Source organism: Cervus canadensis, chromosome 3, assembly GCF_019320065.1.
Source record: "Cervus canadensis isolate Bull #8, Minnesota chromosome 3, ASM1932006v1, whole genome shotgun sequence".
Taxonomy (NCBI): Eukaryota; Metazoa; Chordata; class Mammalia; order Artiodactyla; family Cervidae; genus Cervus; species Cervus canadensis.
The window spans coordinates 52,447,870-52,472,823 of record NC_057388.1 but is presented as its reverse complement, the minus strand read 5'-3'; the positions used below and the strand labels follow the sequence as shown (position 1 = coordinate 52,472,823).

At 36.3% G+C, this 24,954-nt stretch overlaps 1 protein-coding gene across 4 annotated transcripts in view; it reads right to left on the bottom strand.

Annotated features, from left to right (window-relative positions):
* Positions 1 to 704: 704 nt before the first annotated feature.
* TMEM168 (transmembrane protein 168) overlaps positions 705 to 24,954 on the bottom strand; it is a 47,934-nt gene continuing 23,684 nt past the window's right edge. For all 4 annotated transcript variants that reach the window (XM_043463160.1, XM_043463159.1, XM_043463161.1 and 1 more), the window contains 3 exons: positions 14,159 to 14,301; positions 11,848 to 12,122; positions 705 to 5,623 (listed from right to left, as the gene is read on the bottom strand). In XM_043463160.1, the coding sequence (XP_043319095.1) occupies positions 5,076 to 5,623; positions 11,848 to 12,122; positions 14,159 to 14,301 (966 nt within the window). In that variant the 3' untranslated portion in view covers positions 705 to 5,075. The remainder of the gene's footprint in view (positions 5,624 to 11,847; positions 12,123 to 14,158; positions 14,302 to 24,954) is intronic.

Here is a 24,954-nt window from a genome sequence, read left to right as displayed (position 1 = left end):
AAAAGGCTTCAGCATGAGACTGCTGGAAAATTAAGGAAGAAGCTGAGAAATGGAGTTGGTATTAGCATAATTAATAACTGAAGATCTTTGTATCAACTAATTGCCTATCTTCCCTATACTTATATTCCTACAGTGGTGATGGTGTAGTCGCTAAGTTGTGTCCAACTCCTGTGATCCCATGGACTGGAGCCTGCTCCTCTATCCATGGAATTTCCCAGGCAAGAATACTGGATTTGAAAAAAAAAAAAAAAAAAGAATACTGGATTTGGGTTACCATTTCCTTCTTCAGGGAGTCTTCCTGACCCAGGGATCAAACCCATGTCTCCTGCCTTGCAGGCAGGTTCTTTACTGCTGAACCACCAGGAAAGCCATATGTGCTTATAGCCAGGTGTTTGCCCCCTTGACAAAATATGCAAACAGTTCTCTAAGGGCATGTAGGTATTTATACCTGAATAAAACCTTGTTTTGGTATGTGGGAGTCCCACAGTATAAAATCTGGCTTAAAGCTCAGTTCAGTTTGAGATGCAGTTTCTTAGCCTGCCACAGGTTGTGTCATTTGGGGAGAGTTACTTAAGTTCATTTCCTCAGTTTCCTTTTATTCATAGAAGTATATCCATCATAAAAAGTGGTTGTGAGAGTTTAATACAATCATGTATATGGAAGTGCTTAGCACAGTGACTAGAACATAATAAACATTCAATAAATGATAGCCATTGACGTTTTTATTGTTACTGATGAATTAGTTGTTTTACGGGGAAAGGGGGGAAAGAATCCAAAGGTTAGGTTTTGGAAAAAATATAGCAGTATCTCTTCTAATTAGGTAGGAGAGTAATAGGTGAGAATGGGTATGAATGCATGTGGATGTATAATAAGATTACAAATCAAAATCCCCACCCCACTTTCCTCACCAATACCTAATTGTGTAGAACAAGAAATCAATATGCATTAGGATTCCAAAGAACCTAGAAATACCTATTTTAAAATTGCATTAAGATGGTAACCACCTGAAATTCCATCAGTATTCAAACAAAATTATTTATTTAGAGAAAATCCACTGTGTTGTTTGCGTTTCCAAGACATGACAAAGGATTTTTTTAAATATTCAGTATAGAATACCATTAACATTGAAAACTGTGCCCAAAGAACGTAGTGCAAGATTAAAACTGCTTTCAAGTCTTGTGATTTACACTAAGAATTAATCAAATATTGCTCAGCATGTTGGTATGTTTTAATATAAAAATATTTTTAATTCACATGGAGTAAACATTGCTGGTCTAGGGAGATATGCCATGTTCCTCACTTACCCTGCCACACCGATTTAAAATTGATCAAGAGTTCTAGGTCCAGACCAAACAGCAACAACAAAAGTTTACTAAACTTGTCTACTTGCTCTTAATTAAATTCATAGTTAAAAAAAATATAATATTGCGAGGTCATCACACAAGATGACTGGCCAATTCAATTTTTTAAATCAATCAAAAGGGTTTTTACATATTAACATTAAAAAAGCTTTGCAATCAGCCTACACTGTTCGAGTTTTGAATCAGCTTTGGTCTAAGTAATAGTTCCTAAAAAACATAAATGTAAATGTTTATCAACAAAATAGCTGCTCAAAATAATTGCTGCTTAAATTTCATTCTTTCATACTTTATACCTATATGCTGCAACTATTGTGGATATGCCAAAGATGAGATGATTTTAGTTTTCTTAGCTTGTCATGAAACTGCTTATGTTCTGAGGTCCTTTTTTTTTCCTCTGATTTTACAATCTAGTAGTTACTGACAGGCACAGGCAAATGCTTTGTTCATCAGACTTTCTTCTAATAATTTCCATTTGTGATAAATCTCCAATCTGTCTATATGTTTCTAATGGGATATCAATGAAAGATTCAATCATACTGGAGGACATGATGAAAAGGGACTCAACCTTGAAAGAGCTACTTTTTGGTGATAATCAGGTATGTTTTCAATCAAACCTATCTTAAAGTTTTCCCTTCCTTAATCTTGATCCTTATCGCTCTTTAACTACAAATGTGATATTTGTTTTCTTTTCACTGATGCTGTAATTGTCTTTGGTAATTGTTAACAATGAGGATCTTGAAATAATACCCACTTAAGGTAAAACTGTCAAGAAAATGTAATAATTTACAATCAGACTATTCCAATTTCTCTTTAGGAATCTAAATTCATTCACTCAATTAAACATATTTTAAAAATACCTCCTATTATAAGCAAGGCACTCTTCTGGGTAACTGTATGAGAAATATCAAGATGTGTAGGCCTTTGCTTGAAGAGATGACAGTCTAGTATCTTCCAATACAGATGTTAAAAAGTGCTGACAGATTTAACTCCTTTGAGCATTTACTATCAAATATACTTAATCACATGCTTAAAATTAAGCCATTTTTTCCTGGCATATGTAATATTAACACATCACCTGTGGAAAGGTAATGTAGAACATTGCCTTGAAGGAGGTTAGGCTCTGTGAAAGAATACCTATAAAAAATGCAGTACCCCAAACAGTAAACATATTTAAGCCAAAATTTACAAATAAAATGTAGTAACAAATAGACTTTAATGAAGATTCTGGCTCAAAAAAATTCTACCCACTAATGCATTAGATATAAATGCATTTTAATTAGCAGTGTAGCTTTTAAAAAGTGTTTAACTTATGAAAACACTGTTCATAAAAATTGTTTCCTGAAAAAGGTCTTTTCTCTAGAATTTCATATTAAGAAGAGTGAGATAGAAAGCTATACAAAAAAAGATAAATCCAAGTGCCAGAAGAGTTTAGTCAGAGCAAATTAAAACAAAATTTTGAATGAAATAATAGTTTTTTTTTTTTAAAAAAGATGTTTTTAGACAGGTTTTTTTTTGTGTGTGTGTGGTTTTTAACAAGGTACCACACAAGGAAACAAGTCAACAGTATGATGAAAAACATCTCCATGTTATCTATTTCTTTTAGTGGCATGGTAAAATTTTGCCCTTTCACAATTTCTATCACTTTAAATAACCCCTTCCCAAACATACGATATATAAAACAGAGGCCATAAGAAAATTAGTCTCATTGTCACATCTGTTTTTGAATCCTTAGGTAAAAGTAAGCAATTATCTTTCCTGTAATATTCCTTCTCCAAACTATCACTTTGTTTCATCAAAGTTAATAAGTAGGCTCAAATCACATTTTTAGCCCAGACCTTTTTCAGTTGTACTTTATAGAAAATATATATCAAAGTATTAGTGCTGTGGCTGTAAAAATGTCTGCTACCTTTTGAATGCGATTTTTAGTAAAATCTTAGTTTCACTTTATAAAGAATACAGGATATATTTTTATATTTGGCTTTCTCAGAGTAAAGGGATATGCTTTAGTTAAAGCTCATTTGCTCAACACTGGCTTGGAATTTAAAAGATGGTTTTACTTAACATTAATTAAACTTTTGTAGCTGTAAGCTCATCATTTTAACACTTGGCTTGTCTGCTACACTATTTCTGAGTAGTAGTGAAACACTATACTATTTCATTTGGATGATGTTGATGTAAATATGTAACCAAATATTAGAAAATTTCATAATACTTGCACATTTTTAGACTATCCCTTTTAATATACTAAAATATGTGAAAAATTAATTTTTGACAAAATTTTATTCATAGCATTAGGAAAATCATACTCAAAACACAGAAAAAATCAGACTATGTAACAATGCTGCATAGATAGTGGTATACAAGTTCCCTGACGCTAAGTGACTTCTTTCTAACTAGAACTGCTATTTTCAAGTCACAGGTAGAAAATGGTAGAGGCATTATTTCCTCTCTCTGAGGCTGGAAAAAATGGCTTTTATGGTGAGAAATTACACCATTTAAACAGCAAAGATTAGAGTATCCTCCAGTTTAAATCTATTCCCTTCATGTTATTTTTCAGAAATGAAAACTTAGAATGTTAGGATTATTAGAAAGGAATAGGAGGTAAATTACCTTTTAGGAGATAGCCCAATCCATGCCTGCTTTAATTAGATAAAATATTGAAGTTTAAAAATTACAACCACACCGTTATGCTTAACTAGAATTGCCAGTATGAATACTTTTTTACATAATACATTACAGGTATACAAGGAAAAAAAAGAAATGACCCTGTTTCCAATCCTTTGACCTCAAGTAGAAAAGAGTGTTACCACTAATGGGGATCTGAAAAATTGTTTTCATGACACAGCATTAACTCTACAGAGATCAAAATCATTTCTCAATACTGAAAATAGTCTAAATCAATGACAAATGGCTACATTTCTTTCATAAAATTACATTTTGAAAGGGAAGACAATTTATTTGGGAGGAGTTTGTAGCTGAAAACAAACATTGTTACCCTGAGAACACTCTTAAAACTGCCAGTGCTTTCAGAGGCTCCCAGCAAGGCATGAAGGAGCAAGTTGTAGGCTCTAGCTTCTTACAGTTACCTATATGAAGAATGTATTTACCTAAACAGTGATTTGGGCTTCTCTGCGATACTGGTAACAGGTCACAGCCAAGTGTCTAAATGTGATGGACGATAAGCAAATTTTACATATTCATTTTAAAGCAGACTTCTTCCTTTTCCCTTTTCTGAGAGTGAGTCTGAAATTCTTCAAATGGTTTTGGACTCAAACCTACTGTTCACAAAAATAATCTTCTGTAAGCAAATTGGTAGTTTTCTTATTAATAGTAAACAAATTGTCTGGTTTACATTCTCTAATCTATGCCTAGAAAATAAGGCATTGATAATTCATTGGCCACTGCAGAGCAGAGACAAGTCTTCTTTCTAATCAGAGGCATATGCAAACATTCCTCAAAGTGCATTGTTATTGTTTTTTAACATCTCTTATGTATGGACAAAGTCAACATTTTGACTCCCTATATACTTTTAGTACAAAATGCTTACTCCCAACTCCTTACACATACCATAATTACTTGAGAAAAGACAAAATAAGATCAGCTACAGAAGTAGCAAGATATTTTTTACAAATAAAAATACAATATACAAAAAATGGCAAGTTAGTGATAAGTGGTAGAATAAACTCTCAATAATACTCCACTTTGGGTTCCAAATTAAGATTTGACGAGTTTGAAGCCTTGTCCTGTATCCAGCACAGCAGGAAGAAACCAACTCATTTTTAATCTTTTCAAGCACCTAAAACAAGTCTTGCAGATCCAAAACAGGTTCAGACCACACAACCAATTTGCCAAATGCACTAGTGGATACGTAATACGAGGAAAGTGCAGCATCCAGTGCTTGGCCACGTCGCTCCCCGTTGGCAGGTGCAGCGTGTAGTCACTCCACCGCTTGGACACGCCGTACACTGCTTTCACCGTGCGTCCCTTTTCAGTCCAGCAGATGTTGTTAGTGGTGTTGCAGTTATATTCTACCCAGTCTTTGGTGAAGTCACCCAGCTGAGGTGGGTCAGCTTCTTCGATATCTATTGTCTTTGTCATCTCTGCTCCTTGCACTGCAATATACTGGTCGTTGATTTTTCTTACTTCTTTCACCCAAGGAGTTGAATTCTCACTGTCTAATATGATAATAAGTCGGGAACAGAAGGAACCATTTTTTTCTCGCCACCATTCTAAAAGTGTGTCAAGGCGTAGTATGTCGCCACCTGTGAACAAAAGAAAGTTCAGTAGAGCAATTTAAGTGTCTTACTAACAATACTGTTTTGTCTTGAGTGTATTGTCTTTAAGTTTTCAAAGTTAAATATGTAAGAAAAAAGGTGCCTTCTTTTCAAAGTATCTTTACAGAAGAATTTTCAGAAACAGAAAATAGACTTTCAAATTCAAGTAAAACCAAAAAAACTAAAAAATCCAATCACCCTGTTTCCTAAAGAGATATGCTATGATTAAAAAAAATGCTATGAAAAAATAAGAAAATTATTTAATAAAGTCAAATTTGGTGAAAAGAAATTATACAGCAAAGCTAATATTCTACATTGGGCAGCAAATTATGACTTGTGGTCGTATCTAGCCTGCCGCTAGTTTTGCATGGCCTGAGAGGTAAGAACTGATTTTAAATTTTGAATGGTGTAAAAGAGAAGTTTGTGATGTAAAAATTAAGAGGAAATTTAAATTTCATATTTCTATAAATGTCTATGACTGCTTTTATTCTACAAAAAGCTAAGTATAGTTGCAACAGGGACTTTATGGCCTACCAAGTCAAAAATGCCTGATCCTTACAGAAAAAAGGTGCTTACCCCTCCCTGTTCTACATCTCTGATAAACTGTTAACTTATCCTCATATGTGGGGACCTACTAGATAAAACACTTTCCCTCCTAGTAACAAGAGTTTGGAATTAGTTTATTTTTAAATCAGTTTTATACCCCAAAACAACAAAGGATTAAAAAAAACATATATCAGAAATGTCTAAGGTAAAAATATTTCTGACCTAGAAAGCTGTCTTACAGCTACTCATTATACATTTTGTTCATATTGTATGGGGGTTTTTTGCATTAAAATTTTAAATATACTGTATTAAAATTTGATCACTTAATTTTTAGTACTCCATTAAATTTTGTGCCCCAGGCATCTGCCATTCTCACCTCACTCTAGTTCTGGCTCTGTCTCAAATGGTACACTAATCCAATCCTTCCAATTCTAGGAATTTATCCTAAGAAGAGGCAGGGATGTGGACAAAAATCACATATAAAGATCATCTTCCCACTGCTACCTCAGATAGTGTAAAATCTGAAACAACTGAAGGAATGGAAGTAATTATAACCTTATGAGGGAGTTTTATCATAAATCATATTTATAAAGAAATTTTAGTAACAAAATATGATACTAGGAGAAAAAGTATGACATAGAAGTGTATCTACAAAAATAATAGCAATAGTTATTGTCTGGGTATTCGGATTTCAGGTGGTTTTTGTTGTACTTTTTAATATCTTCCAAAATTTTTACATTGTTATTTTTATAATTAGAAGAAAGTTTTAACATGCTACAATTTACTAATACAAGCTCCAACAACCTAGCTCCAGAATAGGTATTTCTACCAAGAGCAACCATCTTCTTTGCTAAACTATCAAAATGACAATACTGGAGGGACAGGAAATCTTTTAGAATTTGGATTCTATCAGTAATATGATCTATCAAGACAGAGCATATATCACATTCTTTATGAATAATAAATACTCTTTTATTCACCAGACTGTGACAATGCAAAATTTGTTTCATGAATTGCTCTTACACACGTTTGTCATCTCTGAGGCGCTATTTTTCACGTATTACTAATGTATTGCTTCACAGACACCTCTATAAGGTACGTTTTTAAAAGGATCAAGCTCACTTTTCATTATTTCTACTTATATTAAACTTCTCTGGAGAGGACAACATAGATTATAAGAGTTATACAAATTCCATCTGCCATAAAACATTGTCTAACTTGCCTTCTACAACTATTTCAATAAATATTCTGTAGCACATGCTACACTAATTCTTATACACATGCTCTTTAGATATTAGCAAGAAATTAAAGGGCTTTTTAATGCTGCTTTAATACTAATTCTCTTGTCTTGTTTTGCTCTACTTTCTCCTATGAAAAGGTTCTATGTCAAATTTGGCTTTTGGCCCAGATGTAAAGTACTTACATTTATCTCAGTAACATCTGATGCTGTTCAAGTAATTGAGACTGTTTTTAAAGACTTTATCTGTGATAAACTGCTTTATAGGTTAAATAGATTGTTTCATTTGTCTCTCTTGTCATTACCAAATTGTTTTTTACCCTCAAGCAAAGAGGCAAAGATACTAGGTTCCACATTATGAAGTCCTACAAGTGTAAGAAGACTACATATTCTAAGAAGTACTGTGAGTAAAGATATGGGTAAGGGAGCACACACACATTTTTTTCTCACAGTGAGTTCTGACCTATTCTTAACCTCAAGTAAAATCTAATCCTGATGCTTCCTATCTAAAGGTTTTAAGAAAAAAAATTTTTTAAAGAAAACTATTAATAAGTTCTCACACTTAGCATGCACGCAGAGCTTAGAGTTCTTTGTCACTTAGACTGGAATGGAAAGCATTTTCTTCAGAGCAGGGCTGTTCAATAACATTTCTGAGAAAGAATCAACTTCTGGGGCTGTTTCAGGCAGGCCAAGGGAAGGAACTGATTGAAAACAGGATGCATTCTCTGGGCCTGGTTTAACCTGCAAGTGAGCCAGGTGCCTCAGGCCAGCGGGGAGTACATGGTTGCTGAATTATGGGGCAAAGCCGAGCCCTCTTGGGGACGGTAAGGCCTGTCAACCTATGCTTTCTCCACTGTTTTGTTCTACTTTTACAATAAAGTGTCTCACAGAGAAAATTACACATACAGGAACAAGTCTTCTTGGCTAACAGAATTCTGTAATGGTCTACTTATCCCATCTTTATAATATTTTTAATGTATAATATTGTAGAAGGTAACTATTAAACTATAACACTACTTTAAAGTGTCTTCATAAATTATTCTCAATTCACAGTGAAGGAAAACATAAGAACACTGATATTTATGCTACTGCTATTCATCTTGGTGTCTATTACATTTTCTAAGAAAAAACTACTATATCAGTAAACTGAACATCTAGAGTTTATTTCCAAAGCCATCTTTTAAAAAATGTTTGAGATAAATTAAGAGTTAAGAAAATACAAACTTTTGGGAAAATGTTTATATCAAGTAATAAATACTTCATGTAAACATAAGCTTGCTTTAAAAACTATTAGACCTAGAGACTGTCATACAGAGTGAAAGAAGTCAGAAAAACAAATCGTGTACTAATGCATGTATGTGGAATCCAGGAAAATGGTATGGATAAATTTATTTGCAAAGCAGAAATAAAGACATAAACAGAGAGGAAAAAAATGTATGGATACCAAGGGGGGACATAAGGGTTAGTGGCATGGATTGGGAGACTGGGATTGACGTATCAACACTACTGTGCATAAAGTAGGTAACTAATGAGAACCAACTGTAAGCTGAGGAAACTACTCCGTGCTCTGTGGTGACCTAAATGGGAAGTGAAGTGGAAGTCACACAGTCGTGTCTGACTCTCTGTGACCCCACAGATTATACAGTCCATGGAATTCTCCAGGTCAGAATACTGGAGTGGGTATCCATTCTCCAGGAGATCTTCCCAACCCAGGGGTCGAACCCAGGTCTCCTACATTGCAGGCGGATTCTTTACCAGCTGAGGCACTAGGGAAGTCCAACCTAAATGGAAAGGAAATCCAAAAGAGAGGGGATAGAGGTATACATGTAACTGATCTACTTTTCTGTACAGCAGAAACTTAACAACACGGTAAGGCAACTATACTCCAGTAAAAAAAGAAAAGAAAATATACACACAGATAATCAAATGAAAGCACAGTGCCACAGAACACTATGGATTAGATTCCTTTTCTTCAGTGGAATTCTTTAAGTATTAACCAATTTAACCTTTGGAAATGAAGTACCTGTCTTGTAATGGAAAAGCTGCATTTCATTGTGAAGCTATAATTTGTCCCTGGCTGCTTTATTCTTCACTAAAGCATTCTCTAAGCTTTGTATGTTTAATATTTAGCATATAATAAGAAACGGTATTTTAAAAAGTCTAGATATAGCAATGATCTCAAAGCCAATACCCGGATATGGTTTTCTTGAACTTGTTCGGGATAAGCTTGTCAGTTAGCATGCTCTCCCCGCTGCCTCTCAGCCTTCCTATTTCAACCTGACACTCCAACCCACACATCTGATATCATCAATAATGAAAAATTTTCCAGGTTAAGTCTAAGATAATAGCCCCCACTGCTGATCTAATATCAATCGTTGTTACTGCTCCAATGAAACATGTTTGTTATTTATGTAGAGGACAGTATGCTTTACTAACTATTCAAAAGTCAAGTCACTGGGTAGAATTCATTACTTCTCTTTACTACAATCATATACTTAGGAAAAAACTATAATTCATGCAGTAATTAAAAGAAATAGAAATTTAAAAAATGAAATTACTTTCTTATAAAAAATAACGAAGAATATATGCATGGCCACCAAAATTATGCCCCTCCCCTTGCATTTGAATTATTATAAGCATTTCAGTAGTACTTTTCAACTAATCAATCCCTGCTTTTAGGTTTGAAATATATTTCTGTAAAAACGTTTGAACTGACTAAAACTTTTTCTCTTGGGCTCTGAAGTACACAGAATGCTATACTTTACCTGAATTTGAAATAGCTGTAAAGGTTAAAAAGTTATTTTATATGTTGTCTTAGTAAAAAGTCATAAGTTGAGTAAATGATTTTATAACCTTATGCTGAAGTAGTTTTAAGCTGACTAGTTTCTTTCATATTACAGTATTTCAAAAATGGGTGAACCATGCTAACAAAAGTATCTTTGGAACCAGAACATATCATTTCTGTGCCTTTGTGGTTTTTACCTTTGGCAGCAACATAGTACAGTGGCAGGGAGGGGGGATTTTAGGCGTCAGGCAAACACGGACTTGAATTGTGGTTCCATCACTTAGGAATAGTATGACCATAGGTGAGTTATGTAACCCCTTTCAGCTTTCATTTCATCCTTTGAAAAATAGAGGTGACAGTATCTCAAAGAATTTCAAGTGAAGATTAAGTTAATGTGTATAAAGTACCAAGCATAGTAGTTACGTGTCAAACATATTCAGTAAGTATTGGGGCTTCCCTAGTGGCTCAGATGGTAAACAATCTGCCCGCAATGCAGGAGACCTGGGTTCGATCCCTTATTAGTTTGACTTTACTCTTTCTAGACAGCCATTGACTTATTCAGTATTTGTTAGACCAAAAAATTACAAAAATCTATTATAATAAAACCCTGGAAACCAATCTGGCACTAAATTAGTGAGACCATGATGGTTTGAAATCATGTCTACTTTAACCTTGAGTTTATTTCCTTTCTTCTAGAATTCTTGTATTGGCACTCTATCTCTGTCCTTCCATAATACTTCTCTTTATATTTTTCTGTGAGTATCTTTTTCTACTTATATTTTATGGCTATTTTATTGTGTTCATGGTGTAAAACATCTAAAAAATTTTTAGAAAAAAAGGATATAATTAAGTCTAAATGAAGTATTCCTAATCTAAAATAAGAAAATTACCCGTTTTGTCATGATTCATTCAATGATTTTATCCATCTATGTACTACTTAAGGAACCCCACTATTTGCCAGACTCTCTTCTAGCACTAAGCAAGTTATCTCATAAAACAAAGCCTTCGATTTACAGAGTCTCCTCTCTAGTTGGGAAAACCAACAAACAAATTTACATCTAAATCTCATTTCTCCCTTGGCAAGGAGGTTTAATATTACCCCTTCTATTTTCAGATGAGAGAACTGAAATAGAGTAATATTCCTCAAACAGCAGTGCTGGGGCAAATTAGGACAGAGTGAAGGTCTCCTGACCTAAACACTACTCCAACCACATCGTATCACCTGCTGCTTAAAATTATGGTGCGTTTTCTAACAAACAAAATTGAACATGGGAAGAACTACTGAAGTATCTATAATCTTAAAGACTTAGAAGTATTAGTCAAATAAGTTAATCAGCTTCTGAGAAATGTAACTATTTAATACTTCTGAAAATAGTTTAAAGGGAAACTAATTGTCTCATATCAAGCAGTCAGATTTTTTTTTCTTCCAATCAACACAAAATATAATTTTCGAAACCTTTAGAGATCACTAAAATTATGCTAAACAAGTATGCCAGAGAAAAGGTAAACGAAACAGTCATATGTATACTTGGTAAACTATAAAGTGGAAAATTGAGAATTTTGAAACATTGTTTCAGTGTGAAGGACAGATTTTCACAAACAGGTGTATCTTTACAATAGTGAAATTGCCAGAGGTGGACTTACCTGCAAGAGCCCACTCTCCTGTACCATGGGTGTGCCCACTGTAATATAAAACATACGTATCATGCCTAGGCCCATCCACAGTCCGAAGTTCAAGGAAAGCTTTCAGTTTGGAATGTAGAGTATCAAAAGACAGTCCACTTGTAGAATAGTCACACCCATAGGTCTCAATCATGTGATAAGCAAAAAATCTTTGGATAGCGTTGAGCATGCCAGTAGACCTCAAATTTAACTCCTGTACATGTTCTGGTGGAAGAAGCGTTGGCTGACCATCAGGACTGAAAAAGGAGGAAAAGACATAATTTTGGTGTTCATGAAGTGTTCATTCTATGTCACATGACTATTTTTCATTAATAATAAATTATCTAAGATTCCTAAGTTACTAATAACTAAATGGCATAAGCTTTTTTTTAAAAACCCATCTTTTCTAAATTTTCCACAGTGCTAAGAATTATGCTTGGAAAATCAAAGCCTAGTTTCTAAAAATTATACCTCTTATCAATAAGATCTGGTGCTCTGTGACAACCTAGAGGGGTGGGATGGGGGCGGTGTGTGGGACGGAGGTTCTAGAGGAAGGGCATGTATGTATACTGATGATTGATTCATGGTGTTGTATAGCAAGTACCAACACAACACTGTAAACCAATTACCCTCCACATAAAAAATAAATAAAACTGAAAGCTGGGAGGATATCTCCAAATGTGGATTGTACTACTCTTCATTCTTTATTCTCATCTTCTTACCAAATGAGATATTAAACAAGACTTTAAAAAGCAAGACTGTACTAATTTTACCCCCCAAATGTTTCAAGAACACTGGATTGGGGACAATAAGGAAAGTACTTTTTTCTTGAGAAAAAACACAGTATGGAAACAGTATTTTAAATTAATTTCCATATTGAAAAATAGTCTTTATTAAGTGTCCAAGTTTTACTAACTTGAAGTACACAAATGACAGAACAACTTACCTTTTAATAAATGACATTTAAAACAATTATTATTAATTTAGGTCCATTGCCTTATACTACTGAACACTAATTGAAGACAGGCTTGATCCTGGAATACATGTAAAATGGTACGTTGGTAAAGATGATAAACCAGTTCTTAAAACTAGCAGGATCAAATCAATTTTCAGGGAGAAAAAAAATCATCACACCTATCCAGAAACTGGATTTCTAAATAGGAATTTTGAAAAGTTTACATTTGCTTCATGTATTATCCATACTATTCTGATAATTCTACAAAAGCTTTCATTAAAAAACAAAACATTTTGTCCCATATTTTATCATTTAACAGCCACAAAACAGTAAATGGGTAAACAATCATATTCAAAAATTACAATAAAAATCTGTAGATTACTACTTTCACATATTCTTCCTAGAGAGTTGTCATATCTTTATGGAATCTTTTGAAATGTATTTCTTTTACTTCTCATAAGAATCTTCACTTTATCAAATCTTTAATATGGAGGAAAATATTTACTACAAATAGTCAACTTTATGGTTTTATGTCAAATATTTAAAATCCAATAAAAACTTTATGTTCAGTTTTCTCCCACCTCTGCCAAGGAAAATATGATGACTACTTTGTCAGCAGAATTCACTACTGGCAGGAACTATTTTTTTTTTTCTATTTCAAAGGTACTTAAAACTATAAAAGAAAAACTAAAATTTGGTAATGATTATAGATTGAAACAGATTAGCCACATATTAGAGTCAAAATTATTTAAATAAAACTTTGATGAGATATTTGATTTTATTGTGAATGTTTCTGAATTCCTGGTATTTGGACTACATTTTCAAGTAGATAGTATTTTTACATTCATATTCTCACGACCGCTTCATGACATTCCTCTGTCTGCATTTTAAATTAAGACACTGAGGTTGAGAGAGGTTATGATTTGCCTAAAGGAACACAGAACTAGAATTTAGGAAGCTCAGGTCCAGTGTACATTCTGTTACCAGTGTACATTCTATTACACTTCACCATGTGGTTTCACAACTCCTTAAACAAGATATTCCTAAGAAAATGGAAGAACTTTACAAAGAAAATCTACTCATATTTTTATGATTTTTTAGCTAAAATATACTCTAATCACATTTACCAAAAACAAAACTTTAATTGAACCTTTAAGATTACTACTCAGAGTAGATAAAGGTTTTTAAACATTTGGGATAAATGAAAAAAATGCAAGAGTATTATATTTTGAGAATATTATAGCTTTGAAAAAATGAGCTATCAGCTTATATTCATACAAATATTAGAAGAATGTTAAGAGTCAAGGTGCTATGACTAATTACACTAGGTTACTGTACCTGCAAAAATTGGTGGGAATCACAATAGCATATCCAACAGATGTTCCTCCTAAACAGCTACCCAATTCATGGAAGAGGCCATGAGCCATAGATTCCAAGGGCAAAACAATTAGAAACATGCTCAAGAAGATTCCGTTTGTTGGCTAAAAAAAATTTAAACAGTATGTTTACATAGCATGTGTAATTAAACTTATGTATGTGATTATGCATATATATTTATATAAATCCATATTTATTCATTTTTTGCCCCTACTTCCAAAAAGGATTAAAAGGATAATTAATGATCTAAAATCCATTGTAAGTTGAAAGACACAAGTAAGAACACATGGATAAACAACAGAGCCTATGTTTATCTATAAGCTCCTGGACATCATGGTAAAACAAACATAACATATTGTATTTTTAAAATTTGTCAAATAATATCCCAAACTAAAAACATGTATAATATACATATATGTAACATCTTTAATATGACAGAGAAAAAAAGCCAGAAAACAAATCCTTTCCTGTTAAAACCCACATGCTTTAAATCATTTTTCAAATAACACACTTATTTATCAGAGTGTAGAAAGGGTCTTTTTTTCCCCTGTGAAAAGTCCGTAAACTAAGAGAAAATTTTAAAATGTAAACTCCTTAAAACTATAAAAATGAATTCCATTCTTGAACTTATAATACAGCTTTCCTTTGAAAATATCTAGACTCTGTAACTAAATCAAAACTAAAGTATGTTTATCTATACATTAAGGACATTTAAACAGCCTAAAAACAATGGAAAAAGGGAGGCAGGCGAAATTTTAAGAGAAGGCAGATTTAGGTAGTATTTGCAATTAAAATAAAAAAGGACCCATGAAAATGAAAGCATGAGTCACTCAGCATCAACCTGTATTCTTACAATATGGATAGTATTTCACATTCTCTGTGTTGCCACTGTACATATTACACAGTTAGGTGTGTATGTGCATGAATGAATACACGTTTTCCTAACACTAACAAGTGGTTCATTTGATCAGAATTTTAGTAAAAAAAAAAAAAAAAAAAGTTGAATCCCATAATGGAAAAATGGATAATGCCCTATTTTTGGTACACTGGTGGTGGTGGTTTAGTCGCCAAGTCATGTCTGACTCTCGAGACCCCATGGACTGGAGCCCGCCAGGCTCCTCTGTCCACGGGATTTCCCAGGCAAGAATAGTGGAGTGGGTTGCCATTTCCATCTCCAGGGGATCTTCCCCCTCCCAGGGATTGAACCCATGTCTCCTGCATTGTAGGTAGTCTCCTGCATTGCAACTGGATTCTTTACTGCCACCAGGGAAGCCCACTTTTGTTATATTCTGTGTTATCAATTACATAAATAATACAGTACATGCTCAATTTAGAAACAAGAGAAAAAGATATGATTAGATTCATTCTGAGTACCATTAACATACACAGATAACTGTTTAAAATATGTTCAAACTTCATGCAATATATGTAATCACAAATATTTAGTCTTTTACCAAAGTGGGATGATATATAATGTTCTGCAAACTTTCTAATACACTACAAGCCTATTAATGTAATTCTAAATCATTTGTAAATACCAAATGGCATTACTATCATATTTATGAAATGTTAATTAGCTGATTTCCTATTTGTGTATTTAGATTCCTTAAATTTTTCCTCTGTGATAAACAAAACCAGAATAAGTACTGAGTACTCTGATGATTATATTAAATATCTTTGATCATTTGGGTTCAACTTTGATGAAATATTTTGCCATGGGGCTTTCTATTAATGATTCACAATTTTGTTTTGCTATCAATGTAAGTGTAATGTAGTCATGTTATGTCTTGCTAAATGTTCTCCATCTACCTAAAGATCAAGATGGTATTTTACATTATCCTCTAAAGGTTTTTTTTTTTTTTTTTACTTTGCTTTTAAGTCTATAATCCAAATATAGTTGATTTTTATAAGAACAGTTCAAATTAAGTTTTTTTATATGAGCACTCAACTATTTACCAATTACTGAAAATCTCAACCATTCCACATTACTGTGCTAATTTGGTCATGAATCAGGCATTCTGATGCCTGCTTTTTTACTCTTATGTTCCACTGGCCTATCTGTTTTTTCAAATAGTTCCTTTTGCCCACATTTCCTCCTTTCTTTCTGGGACTCCAGTAAAACACAAATGAGATTTCTCTGTATCTTCTATGAGTCTTATCCTTCTGTACAGTATATCCTCTATTTTTCCTCTTCAAGATTCTACTTTCATAGCTTTCTCTGAACTATGTTTTCCAGCTCACTAATGCTCACTTCTCATTTGTCTGTTAAACTTGCATACTGAGTGAATTTCAGGTATTTTATTTTCTGATTCAAAAACATGTCTAAAAAGAAAATAAAAGCCTGTCCAGTTCTTTTTCAATCTGCCTTGTCGCTTTTTTATATTCATAGCTTCCAGTTTCCCACCATTATTTACTATCTTTGCTTTTGTCTTTACTATTTTTGCTTTTGTTTTTCAACTTGCTAAGTATGATGGCTTTCTGTGTTTGATAATTCCAGTAAACCAAGACATTCTGGTGTGCCTATTGTCTGCTGGTTCTGTTGCTTCTTGCTCTTGATGCCATGTGAGTGAGTGAGAAAGAGAGAGAATCTGGTTATATTTATGAGTTGAATACTGTATGCAAAAAATTATTATATGACTAATTTCAGAGCTAGGATAATTATACCTTCTCCAAGAGGATTTCTGTTTCTTCTAGGGAGCTGTGGGCATTAACAATTTATATATCTTAATCCAGGCTATATCACTAACAGGATACAGTATCAGGATGCAAATTCATTAGAGGGTGTAAAGTATTTATTAAAAAATACATTTCTACTATAAACACCAACTTCTTCTTATACAGCTTATGTCCAAGAGAATATACATAGTTTTAAACTTAGGTTAATAACTATATCAGTTAGAAAAATCACTCTTTTATGACATAGCTTACAATTTAAAAGATGCAACAATTGTCACAACAATTGCTACAGCAACTTCAATGGCTGTTTTTAAACATTACTTGTTTAACTCTTAGGTTTAACAGGTAATCATCCTATCTACAAATATTAATAATTTCATTATTTTCTTTTCAATTTCTATACCTCTATTGCATATACTGTTCCATTATAATAGGAAATACTTTGATCAATTAAACCTTTATCCACATTAAAGTGGATGGGGAACTTTCAGATATGGATGGCTAACTGTACTACACCATAAATATAAGGGACTCCAGCAACTGCAAATTTTGGTATTCAGAGGAGGTACTGGAATCAATCCATTGTAGATACCTAAGGATCACTGTACATTCAAATTATGTCAGCCATTTACATAAAATAATTACTGGCGGGGGCGGGGGGATCAAAATGGTGGAGGAGTAGGACAGGAAGCTCACCTTCCCTAACAAAAACATTAAAAACACATCTATGAGTGGAATGACTGAAATGGAACATGTACTGAAAGCCAGCGGAAGACCTCAGACTTCTCAAAGGGCAAGAAAACCTCCACGTAACTGGGCAGGACAAAAGGAAAAGGAAACAGAGACGAAGCCTGCACCCAGGGAGGAGCTGTGGAGGCAAGTTTCCCACACCCTGGGCAGTCCCTCACTGGCAGGGAGATCAGCCTAGATGGAGGGAGCTTCAGAGGCTAGGAGTAGAGCGCAGCGTTTGTGCAGGGCACCACAGTAACGTGAACAGAGGTTGGCTCTGCCACCCTGCACTCCCCGCCTAAGATGTTCACTTGTTGGTGAAGTTGGGGGCTAGGTACTAAAGTACAGGCTTCAGAGGTCAGACGCAGGGAGGGGACCAGGGTTGGCTATATGGAGACAGCCTGAAGAAGCTGGACGGTAGCAACAGAGCAGGTACTCAGAAGAAGCTGGGGCTGATGAGAGATACCAAGTGCCATCGTTGAGGGGGTGTGCATGGGAAAAGGGGTGAGACCACCGTAAGAGCTCCTTTCCCTGTGACCACTTGGCAACAGGACACTGCCCACAGCAGTTCTGGGCGTAGGCGCAAGTCATTGCGGCCATCCTAGGCCCCAGAGGTGGCTAAGAACTGCCACTACAAGACCTAACAGCAGGTGCCAAGCACTGCCACCACCCTGGGAGTGTGTGGACAGCAGCTGCCACAGGAGACCTGTGAGCAGCGCCAAGCTCCGGCCCTGCTGTCCCAGGAGTGTGCAGGCAGCCACCACCCCCAGGAGACCCAAGAGCAGGTGTCGAAGACTGCCCCCTCTGTCCTATGTGTGCACAAGGGCCTCTGAATCTGCACACCACGTACCAAGGGGGTAACGGCCAGCACACACTGAGGAAAGAGACAGAGAGCCTCCAAACTAAAAGCAGCCCCTTGACTCTGGAAAAGATGGCCGAGTAGAAGGACGCGAGCTCACCTCTTCTCATGAAGGGGCTTCCTTGGTGTCTCAGATGATAAAGATCCTGCCTGCAATGTACAAGGCCAGGGCTAGATTCCTGGGTTGGAAAGATCCCCTGGAGAAGGGAATGGCTATCCACTCCAGTATTCGCGCCTGGAGAATATAATGGACAGAGAAGTCTAGGAAGCTAAAGACCATAGGGTTGCAAAGTCAGACACGACTGAGCGACTAACACTTTCACATCTCATGAAAACACCAAAATCACAACTGCTGAACAATCATCTACAAAAACACTGGAACCTACCAAAAAAGGTATTTTACAATCAAGTCAAAAAGATGGTGGAGTAGAAGGACATGCGCTCATCTTCTCCTGCAAGAACACCAAAATCACAACTAGCTGCTGAACAATCATTGACAGGAGAAATGTTGGAACCCACCAAAAAAAAGATACTCCACATTCAAGGGCAAAGGAGAAGCTGCAGCAAGACAGCAGGAGGGGTGCAATCATGTTTAAAATCAAACTTCATACCCGTCAGAGACGCCTGGAAGGCACAGAGAAAACCTTTTGCACATCAAGATGCAGGGAGAGGAACAGTGATCCCCACGAGAGACGGAGCCTGCCTGTGCCTGTCTGAGGGTCTCCTGTGGAGGCACTGGTCAGCAGTCGCCTGCTGAGGGGTCGGGAACACTGACAGCAGCAGGCCTAGGAGGTGTGGTGTGCGGCATAAATCCTCCCGAGGAGGCTGCCACTGCATGCGAAGTCACTTTGGTCATATCCGACTCTTTGCTACCCGATGGACTGTAGCCTTCCAGACTCCTCTCTTCATGGGATTCTTCGGGCAAGAATACTGGAGGGGGTTGCCACTTTCTCCTGCAGGGAAAATTCCCAACCCAGGGACTGAACCCACGTCCCTCACGTCTCTTGCGCTGGCAGGCAGGTCCTCTACCACTAGCGCCATCCCCCATCTGCGAAGAGCTGCCAGGTGGCAATACATAAACGGGAGAACAGTTATACCAAAGAAGTTCTCATGCTGCTGCAAAAGTTCTAGGCTCCACAAAAGACTTCCCAACCTGGGGATTTGGTAAAGAGACTGAGAATCCCACAGGAATTTGACTTTGAAGGCCAGTGGGATTTGATTACAGAACTTCCACAGGACTGGGGAAACAGAGACTTTGGAGGGCACAGACAAAACCTTGTGTGACCCAGGAGAGAGGAGCAGTGACCCTACAAGAGACTGAGCCAGGCTTGCCTGTAAGTGTCCAGGAGTCTCTGGTGGAGACATGGGTTGACTGGGACCTGCCGCGGGGTCAGGGACACTGACAGCCACGGTCCTGGGAGGCGCGCCGTGTGGCGTAAGTCTTCTAAAGGAGGTCGCCATTACCACCATTACCCCTACCATAGATTAAGGCCAAACCACAGGCGGGGAGCACAGCCCCACCCATCAGCAGAAAACTGGATTAAAGACTTACTGAGCAGGGCCTTGCCCACCAGAGGAAGACCTATATTTCTTCACAGCCAGTCCCTCCCACCAGGAAGTTTGCACAGGCCTCTTACCCACATCCATCAGAGGGTAAACAGAATGAAAACCAAAATCCCAGAAAACTAAACAAAATGATCACGTGGATCACAGCTTTGTTAACTTAATCAAACTATGAGCCATACAGTGTAGGACCACCCAAGACTGATGGTGGAGAGTTCTGACAAAACATGGTCCACTGGAGGAGGGAATGGCAAACCACTTCAGCATTCTTATCTCGAGAACCCCAAGAACAGTATGAAAAGGCAAAAAGATATGGCACTGAAAGATAAAACCCCCAGGTCAGTAGGTGTCCAATATGCTACCGGAGAAGAGTAGAAAAACAGATCCAGAAGGAATGAAGAGGCTGAGTCAAACCAGAAATGAAGCCCAGTTGTGGATATGTCTGGTGGTGAAAGTAAAGAACAATACTTCATAGGAACCTGGAATGTTAGGTCCATGAATCAAGGTGAATTGGAAGTAGTCAACAGGAGATGGCAAGAGTGAACATCAACAATTTAGCCATCATTGAACTAAAATCTCCAGGAGTTGGTGATGGACAGGGAGGCCTGGCGTGCTGCGATTTATGGGGTTGCAAAGTCGGACACAACTGAGAGACTGAACTAAAATGGATGGAAATGGGTGAATTTTAATTCAGATGACTATTATATCTACTACTGTGGGCAAAAATCCATTAGAAGAAATGGAGTAGCCTGCAGAGTCAACGAATGAGTTCATACTGCAGTACTGGGCGCACTCTCAAAAATGACAGGAAAATCTCAGTTCATTTTCAAGGCAAACCAATCAATATCACAGTAATCCAAGTTTATGCCCCAGCGACTAATGCTGAAGAAGCTGAAGTTGAACGGTTCTAAGATGACCTACAAGACTTGCTAGAACTAACACCAAAAAAAAAAAAAAAAGATGTCCTTTTCATCACAGAAGTCTGGAATGCAAAAGCAGGAAGTTAAGAGATATTTGGAATAACAGGCAAGTTTGGTCTTGGAGTACAAAATGAAGCAGGGCACAGCTAACAGAGCTCTGCAAAGAGAACGCATGGGTCACAGCAAACACCCTCTTCCAACAACACAACAGACGACTCTACACATGGACATCACCAGATGGTCAATGCCAAAATTAGACTGATTAGATTCTTTGCAGCCTAGGTGGAGAAGCTCTATACAGTCAGCAAGAACAAGATCAGGAGCTTACTGTGGCTCAGATCACGAACTCCATATTGCAAAATTCAGGCTTAAACTGAAGAAGGTAGGGAAAACCACTAGGCCATTCAGTTATAAGCTAAATCAAATCCCTTATGATTATACAGTAGAAGTGACAAATAGATGCAAGGGATTAGATCTGATATATGAGTGCCAGAAGAGCTATGGACAGAGGTTTGCAACACTGTAAATGAGGTAGTGACCAAAATCACCCCCAAGAAAAAATGCAACAAGGCCAAACTGTTGTCTGACCAGGCCTTACAAATAGCTAAGAAAAGGAGAGAAGCGAAGGCAAAGGAGAAAAGGAAAGATAAATCCATCTGAATGTAGAGTTACAAAGAATATCAAGGAGAGAGAAGAAAACCTTCTTAAGTGAAGAATGCAAAGAAACAGAGGAAAACAATAGAATGAGAAGGACTAGAGACTGCTTCAAGAAAATTAGAGATACCAAGAAAACATTTAATGCAAAGATGGGCACAATAAAGGACAGAAAGGGTATGGGACCTAACAGAAGCACAAGATACTAACAATAGGTGGCAAGAATACACAGGAGAACTATACAAAAAAGATCTTAATGACTCAGATAAACACGAAGGTGTGATCACACATCTAGACACAAAGTGGCAGACTGGGTAAAACTAAAACAAGAGCCTACAATACTGCTGCCTACAAGAGACCCTCTTTACAGTAAAGGACACACATAGATTAAAAGTGAGGGGATGGAAAAAAATATTTCATGCAAACAGAAATGACAAGAAAATGGGACTTGCAAAACTCACATTAGACAAATAGATTTTAAAATAAAGACTATAAAGGAAGATAAAGAAGGACACTATATAATGACAAAAGGATCAATACAAAAGAGGACATCACACTCACCAACTTTTATGCACCTAATACAGGATCACCAAAATACATAAAACAAATACTTTAAAGGCTTCCCAGGTGGCTCGGTGGTAAAGAATCCACCTGCCAAGCAGGGGACACAGGTTGGGTGGAGAAGATCCCTTGGAGAAGCAAATAGGAACCCACTACAGTATTATTGCCTGGGACATCCCACGGACAGAGATGCTTGGCAGGATTTCCCCTGGCATGGGTTTCAGAAGAGTTGGACACAGCTTAGCGACTAAACAACAACAATATTGGACATAAAGGGAGACATTGAGGGGAACACAATAATAGCAGAAGACTTAAGACCCCACTCACATCTTCTAGACAAAGAATTAATAAGGCAACAGAGATCCTAAATGATAAAATAGAACTGTTAGACTGACATTTCATCCAAAGGAAACAGAATATATGTTCTTTTTAAGTGCACATGGAACTTTCTCTAGGACTGACCACATACTAGGGCACAAAACTATCATTGATAAATTTAAGAGTACAGAAATTACTTCAAGCATTTTCTCTGACCACAATGATACAAAACTAGAAATCAACCATGGGGAAAAAATGAGGAAAAAGCAATCACATGGAGACTAAATAAAGTTACTTAAAAAATAATAGTTCAACAAGGAAATCAAAATGGAAATTAAAAAATACCTTGAGACAAATGACAATGAAAACACAACCAATTAAAAAAAAAAAAAAAAACAACTATGGGACACAGTCAAGAGCAGTTCTTAGAGGGAAGTTCATAGGAATACAAACCTTCATAAAAAAACAAGAAAAACCTCAAATGAACAACCTAACCTATGACCAAAAAGAATTAGAAAAAACAAGAAGAAACAAAGATGGAACAAGGGTGCCCCAAATGGATTAAAGATATAACTGTTAGTCTGGACACTATAAAACTCCTATAGGAAAATGTAGGCAGAACCCTCTTTGACGTAAATCACAGCAATATTTTTTGGATCCACTTCTTAAGAGTAATGAAAAGAAAAACAAAGATAAACAAATGGTACCTAATTAAACTTAAAAGTTTTGCACACCAAGGGAAACCATAAGCAAAACAAAAAGACAACCTAGGAGAAAATATCTGCAAACTACGTGACCAACGTAGTTTTTTCAGTAGTCATGTACAGATGTGAAAGTTGGACCATAAAGAAGGCTGAGTGGTGAAGAATTGATGCTTTCAATTGTGGTGCTAGAGAAGACTCTTAAGAGAGTCCCTTGGACTACAAAGAGATCAAACTAGTCAATCCCAAAGGAAATCAACCCTGAATAATCACTGGAAGGACTGACCCTGAAGCTGAAGATCCAATATTTTGGTCACCTGATGTGACAAGCTGACTCACTGGAAAAGACCCTGATGCTGGGAAAGACTGAGGGCAGAGAAAGAAGAGGGTAATAGAAGATGAGATGGTTAGACAGCATCACTGACTCAATGGACATGAATTTGAGCAAACTCTTGGAGACAGTGCAAGACAGGGGAGCCTGGCATGCTGCAGTCCATGGGGTTGCAAAGAGTCGGACATGACTTAGTGATTGAACAACAACATGACCAACAGGGCATTAATTTCCAAAATAAACATGCTCTTGGATTGGAAGAATTAATATCGTTAAAATGACAATACTACCCAAAGCAATCTATAGATTTAAGGCAATCCCCATCAAATTACCTATGACATTTTTTCATACAATGAGAACAAAGAATCTGAAAATTTACATGGAAACACAGAAGACCCAGAAATACTAGAGCAATCCTTGACTGGGGAGAGAGGGGAAGCAGGAGGTATAACTCTCCCAGATTTCAGATAATACTACAGAGGCACAGTAATTAAAAGGTTGTAGTATTGGTACAAAACCAGTCATGCGGATCAATGGAACAGATGAGAGAGTCCAGAAATAAACTTGTACACCTATGGTTAATTATTCTTTGACAAAGGATGCAAGAATATAAAACAAGAAAAAGTCTCTTCAGTAAGTGGCACTGGGAAAGTTGGACAGCTGCATGTAAATCAATGCAATTAGAACACACCATCACACCATGCACAAAAGTAATCTCAAAATGGTTTAAAGACTTAAACATAACACATGATACCATAAAATTCCTTAGGAAAAAAACATAGGCAAAACATTCTCTGACATAAAACGTACCAATATTTTCTTAGGTCAGCCTCCCAACGCAAGAGAAACAAAAACAAAAATAAACAAATGGGACCTAACCCCAAGCTTTTGCACAGCAAAGGAAGCCATAAAAAAAATAAATAAATGAAAAGACAACCTACAGAACAGGAGAAAATATTTGCAAATGATGCACCAGACAAGGGCTATTTAATCTCTAAAATACACAACAATAAAAATCGCAAACCAATAAAAAAATGGGCAGAACTCAACAGACATTTCTCCAAAGAAGACAAACAGATGACCAGTAGGCACATTAAAAGATGCTCAACATCACTAATTATTAGAGAAATAAAAAATTAAAACTATAATGAGGTACTGGTACCACCTCATACCAGTCAGAATGGCTAGCATTAGAAAGTCTACCAATAACAGATGTGAGAGGATGTGGAAAAAGGGAACCCTCCTACTCTGTGGGTGAGAATGTAAACTGGTGCATCTACTATGGAAAACAGTGTAGAGGTTCTTCAGAAAACTAATATTACCATATGATCCAGACATCTCACACCTGGGCATATACCCAGACAAAAATATAATTCAAAAAGATACATGCACCCCTTATGTTCATAGCAGCACTACTCATAATAGCCAAAACATGGAAATAATCT